Here is a 6019-nt window from a genome sequence, read left to right on the forward strand (position 1 = left end):
AAAGGAGTAGAATTGAAGAAATAGAAGCCAGACCTAGTGAGCTAGAAGATAAATCTCTCAACACTACTAAGATTAAAAAAAGGATTAAAAAAAAATCTGAAGAAGGCCTAAGATTCATACTGGACAACATGAAGAGGAATAATTTAAGAATTTTCGGCATTCTGGAACAGGAAGAATCATACAAGTCCACAGAGGAGATAGCTGAAGAGCATCTGGAAGAAAATTTTCCTAACATCCTGAAAAGTGAAAAGATAAGCATTTAAGAAGCTCAACAAACCTCAGGAAGGATAGACCCTAAAAGACAATCACCAATCATATCATAATCAAGCTCTCCAAAATCAAACATAAGGACAGAATCCTGAAAAAAGCAGCTAGGGAAAAGAGAAGTATAAGCAAATCAGATTAAGCTCAGGACTCTCAACAGAAACCATGCAGGCAAGAAGGCAATGGGGTGACATATATAAAACCCTGAAACAAAAAAAACTGCCACCCAAGAATCCTCTACCCAGCAAAACTGTCAATCAAATATAATGGTATAGTCAAAACATTCTAGGATAAACAGAAGCTAAGGGATTTTGCCAAAGCCAACCATGTGCTACAAAACATCCTAAAGGGAATACTGTGGACTGAGAACCAACAAGAACAGACAACAACCTGAGATTGACATATGTGGCAGCACTTCCTGGAACTCAATCCGCAAATGGAAATGTCGAGAACCGAACAAAACTATAAGAACAAACTCAGAGGATCTGGGAGGTCAGTCTATGATCAAAACAATTACAATGTGAAACAAGGTAAACACAGAGGAACAAAACAATTACAATGTGAAACAAGGTAAATACAGAGGAACAGAGATCCAGGTGGTGGGAAGGTCAGGTAGATTACAGGATAAAATAGACTGTCTTTAATGGTGGGAAGAATCAATGGAATATAAGGTAACCACGACAATGGGGTTGATGTGGGGTATTTAGTTCAGGTGTTGGGGAGGGCAATACAAGAAGGGGGAGGAGGTGGAAGAACAAGATATACAGGGGAACTCTGAGACAGGTTTGCATGTCCTAAGTGGGACAGAGGTAAATAGTGATGCATGCTCAACCTTGGAACAACAGGCCTCGGGGATACAGGGATCTAAGTATAGCTTGAAGAGAGGAAATAATACTAAGATGCTTGACTGTCTTATGAATATTAGTTTCCCGTCCCTACTATTGTAAAATAGACACTTGAGTAGGATAGAAAGGAATTTTGGGAAACATGATTACAGAAAACTTGTAAGCCCGTCTTGAGCCTAAAACTGATTGGAATACCTAAAAGGTGTTCTACAACTTGCCCAGTGAAATAGGCTTCTTACAAAGCCTTTACAGAGTATAGGACCTTAGATGGAATCCTGAGTCCCATCAAGAATCTTATGAGGTGGGACATTCCCATTAGAAACGACAAGCAGACCAGCCTGGAACAGCTACAGTGACAGAAGATACATCTTCAAAGAAAAATCATCAGGAAAAACCCAAAACAAAAATGTCAACATGGCTGGTTATTACAAGAATAAGCAAGCTGTTCGCCAGGAAGACATCAAGGCAAGCAATCAAGTTCCTTCAGGACAAACTCCCCTCTAAGACTGAAACTCAAAGGGAACACACAAACAAGCTTGCTGGCGACCACATGGTTCTACTGGTGAGTGGAAGGAGGGGAAAGGCAGCAATGAAGAAATGCGCTGAGTTCAACCATGATCCATTGATTCCCGTTGACCTGGAGATGAGAGAGAGAAGAGGAAGGGCTGATTGGTCCAAAGTGTGGTGAGATCAGAGGACACTTGAGCCCATGGACAAGGACGTAACCACAGGGGACTAGAGCTGAGAGTGAAGCATACAGCTGATATGAAGTGAGGGAAGATGCACAAGAACACCGAAACTTGCAGACAGTACCCATTTGACCTAGCCTCGATGGCTCAATAATCAGAACTCGACTAGAGGAAGATTAAAACAAATAATAATAATAAAAAAAATTTTTTTGATAAGGGAAACAAGGGTAAATTGCTATACTTTGATGAATCTGACCTATACTCAGAGAGGTATTGTTGTTGTTATGTGCCATGGAGTCGGTTCTGACTCATAGTGACCCTGTTCAGGGTTTCTGAGGCTATAAGTCTTTACTGGAACAGAAAGCCTCATCATTCTCCCACGGAACAGCTGGTAGTTTTGAACCGCTGACCTTAAGGTTTGCAGCCCGATTCATAACCACTATTTTACCAGAGCTCCTGATTCAAAGAGGTAGTTACTCTAAATAACAACAGAGAGGGAAGGAGCTTCACATCAAGTATCAATGCTATCCCTTCTGTACACAGGGTAGATAGAATGAGTAATTTAGACATTGGTTACCTAAAATGAGGGGGTAATAAAGGCATGAATTGACTGGCTTACAAAGTTTCAAGAGGGAGTTTAGTTTAAGAGCATAGAGAAAAAGAAAGAGTTCCCACTGAATAGATTTCATCTTGTCTAGATGGGTCTGGTGAAAAGAGATGGGGATAAGATTTGTATGATTCAATAGTAAATAATTGTTATGACTAATTGTGACTGTCACAATTGTAAAGGTAGAAGTTTTGTAACAAAACAGGGGAGTGGTTAATCTTACAGTCCAGAAACTGAGGACCCTAGGAACATCAAGGGAGAAGTACACAAGCAGAATGTAGGACCTTATCTAGAGAAGCAGCAACGCCAGAGACGGAAGCAGAGATGGGGTCATGGAGAGGGGGATCAGCTGAGGACTCTAGATTTATGGGAAGAGAGGGACTAAGAGCTGGTTGCCAGGAGGCAGACTTGCAGAATGTGCCCTTTGGAGATGGCTGAGTGTTTTTTCAAAAAAAAAAGCTAAAGTGGATAGAGAGAAATACTATTAACTGAGGGTACATGGAGGGGATTATAACCATTGTAATGAAACAAGTTGTAAGACTTGTTGAATGCAAAACTGATGATCTGCCCTGTATACTTTCACTCAATCCACAATAAAAACCTTAAAAAAAAAAAAAGAAAGAAAGAAAGAGGGGGGTGGAAATTACAGGTTGAAGCCCTACTAGAAATTCAATCTTCTCCATAGAAAATAAGGGCAGAATGTATGTTGCATAGCAACCAGATCTCTTGACCATTTGAGTTGAAAACAATGATGATCCACTCAAAGATAGTAGCTGACAGCACCACTTTGAGTGTATGTTGCTTTCCAGAGTCCTGGCAATAATGCAATACCCTACATTAGGTTCCTAAAACTCACTGCTCCTCTTCCAAATCTTCTATTCCAGGGCATTGACCTATAATTTTGCCCATTCCAGTTAGCATTCTTGACCACCCAAATATAAAAAATTTGTTATTGGCCATGACTGAACCAGTTCAAACAGGTTTGAAGCCCTGGATTAAAGCCAATGGAACTAAAACAAAATATGATGACTAAAGTATAACCTAAGATTATACTTTATGGTTTATGGTAGTTCTGGTGTGGTGCTATAGGATAAACAGCAGACTGCTAACTGGAAGGTTGGCAGTTCAAACCCACCTTGGGAACATTGTGTAGGGTCGCTGTAGTCAGAATCTACTGGACAGCACTTAACAACATGATTATATACATGGATAGACACACAGGCTGAATGGGTGTGGGAGGGAGAGTAGAAGCATTCCCACAGATATATAAAGGTCTGACAAATGATATCTGTACATGGGTATTTACCTTAATATAAAAGGTATGACAGAGGATATCTGTACATGGGTATTTACATTTGTTCCAAACATATTCATGAATATTGTGACACATACAGGGGGCAAAGTTATAAAACATTCTTGTTGTTTGTTGTTGTTAAATGCCATCGAGTTGATTCCGACCCATAACGACCCTGTACAGGGTTTCCGAGGCTGTAAATCTTCATGGGAGCAGAAAGCCTCATCTTTCTCCCACGGAGCAGCTGGTAGTTTCGAACTGCTGACCTTAAAACATTCTTAGAAACAACTAAATACCCTGAGAGACTGAGTTGCTTGGCTTAGGGATTCAGGACCTTAGTACTGAGAGACACCATGGTGAATTGGCATAACATTGTCCAAAGACAGTGTTCTATGTCGTACTTTGGTGAGTAGTGACTGGGGTCTTAAAAGCTCATGAGCAACTATCGAAGGTGCAACTATTGGTCTGTCCCTATACAGAGGAAACAAGAGTGATGAAAGCTGAATACATTTGGGAACCATTAGTCCAATGATTTCGGGCTGCGAACTGCAAGGTCATCAGTTCAAAACTACCTGCTGCTCTGCGGGAGAAAGATGAGGCTTTCTGCTCCCGTAAAGATTTACAGCCTCGGAAACCCTGTACAGGGTCGCTATGGGTTGAAACCGACTTGATGGCACATAACAACAACAAGTCCAATGAATTAATGGATCACATGACCATGAGTCTCCATTGACACCAGAAGAACTAAATGGTGCCCTGCTCTGAAAGGGATCTCATTAGAAGATCCTGGATAGAGTAAAAGAAAATGTGGAACAAAACTCAAAGTAATAAAAAAAGACCAGGTGTACTGGTCAAATAGAGACTGGTGGAACCCCCGAGATTATGCCCTTGGTCACTCTCCACATCTGGAACTGAACTCATCCCCAAGGCGCAATTTTATAGGAGGGACAATAACACTAGTAAGGTACACACACCATAGAATGGTCGATCATTCAAGATAAAAAAGGTAGCATTCACCCAAAGACAAAATTCACAATGGTTGGGAAAGGAGGAAGAGGGATAAATGATGGTACATGGAGGGGATTGCAATTATTGAGATGGAATGAAGTATATGATTTGTTGAATGTAAAACTGATGATCTGCTCTGTAAACCTTCACTCAGTTAATAATGAAAGGTAAAAAAAAAAAGACTATTACAGTTAAGATTATATATCCATTATATATGTGGTTTTAAATACATAAATGCTATTTTTTTTTTCATAAATGCACTTTTAAAATTATATTGTTAATTTTAATAACCCTTCTTTCTGATATGATTACATTTAACTAGATCCAGACAGCTTCTACCTTCACATCAGGATGGTTATAAATGGTGGCATTCTCTGGCAATACAGTTACATCCTCCACCAGGAGCAATTCCACTGCTGCAGATCTAGGCAAGTTGGAAAGTTCCTAGAAATGTAATAAGAATCACAAGGGTGAATATAAATGTGTAAATCCTCATTTCAGTGAGGGAAGATTCCAGTATTCTTTTAAGTGCTAAAGATAACAGAATCAGAGAGGTGACAGTTCTGAGACTCACATTAGTTGTAAAACCACTTTAAAACAAGAATCTTAAATTTCAGTTATTTAATTTATATTTCTTAAGCCTGATTAAACAATAATTTTCACTCACCTGTGGACTTTTTGTTTCTGAATAGCCCACAAAACTGACTCCAATGAGTACAGTTCCTTTTAGCTGATGTACCTTAAGGATCTGATGACCTAGAAACATAGTAAGAAATCCTATGAGAAATAATAACACTTAGGATACAAAAGTATCTCCAGAAGACCAAATTCTGCCCTAACTTTTCACAGAATGGTGTTACATTGCAGATGGGGGGAAAAAAATCACTAGATGGGGAAATACATAAGAAACAAAAAACTAGTTTTTTGTGTGCTGGCTCTGCCTTATATTCCTGTGTGACTCTGAATAACACGCTACTTCTCAGTTTATTTACTAAAGGATATGCCAGGCAAAATCTAAAATTCTTTACAGATCTGATGTTCTGTGAGTTCAAAAACATATGGATAATTGGCGTATGGGGAAATTTTTGTTTGAATTATATAAGTTGTTGTTGTTAAGTGACATCGAGTCAATTCCGACTCAACGACCCTATACAGGGTTTCTGAGGAGTAGCTGTTAGGTTTGAATCACTGACCTTTTGGCTCGCAGTCCAATGTTTATCCTGTAGCACCACACCAGGAGTAGGAATAAGAAATACAAGGACAGTCTTTTGGGACCCTCCATGCTTCTAAACTGTTTTTATATGTATGTTGC

The 6019-nt window shown here is 39.5% G+C and overlaps 1 protein-coding gene across 2 annotated transcripts in view; it reads right to left on the minus strand.

Moving 5' to 3' along the window:
- Positions 1-6019, minus strand: part of NUP210L (nucleoporin 210kDa-like) — a 193382-nt gene that overhangs the window by 59833 nt on the left and 127530 nt on the right. For both annotated transcript variants that reach the window (XM_006861487.1, XM_006861486.1), the window contains exons 18-19: positions 5375-5463; positions 5047-5151 (exon numbers count right to left, since the gene is read on the minus strand). In XM_006861487.1, the coding sequence (XP_006861549.1) occupies positions 5047-5151; positions 5375-5463 (194 nt within the window). The remainder of the gene's footprint in view (positions 1-5046; positions 5152-5374; positions 5464-6019) is intronic.

This window comes from Chrysochloris asiatica, unplaced genomic scaffold (genome assembly GCF_000296735.1).
Source record: "Chrysochloris asiatica unplaced genomic scaffold, ChrAsi1.0 scaffold00042, whole genome shotgun sequence".
In the NCBI taxonomy this organism is placed as follows: Eukaryota; Metazoa; Chordata; class Mammalia; order Afrosoricida; family Chrysochloridae; genus Chrysochloris; species Chrysochloris asiatica.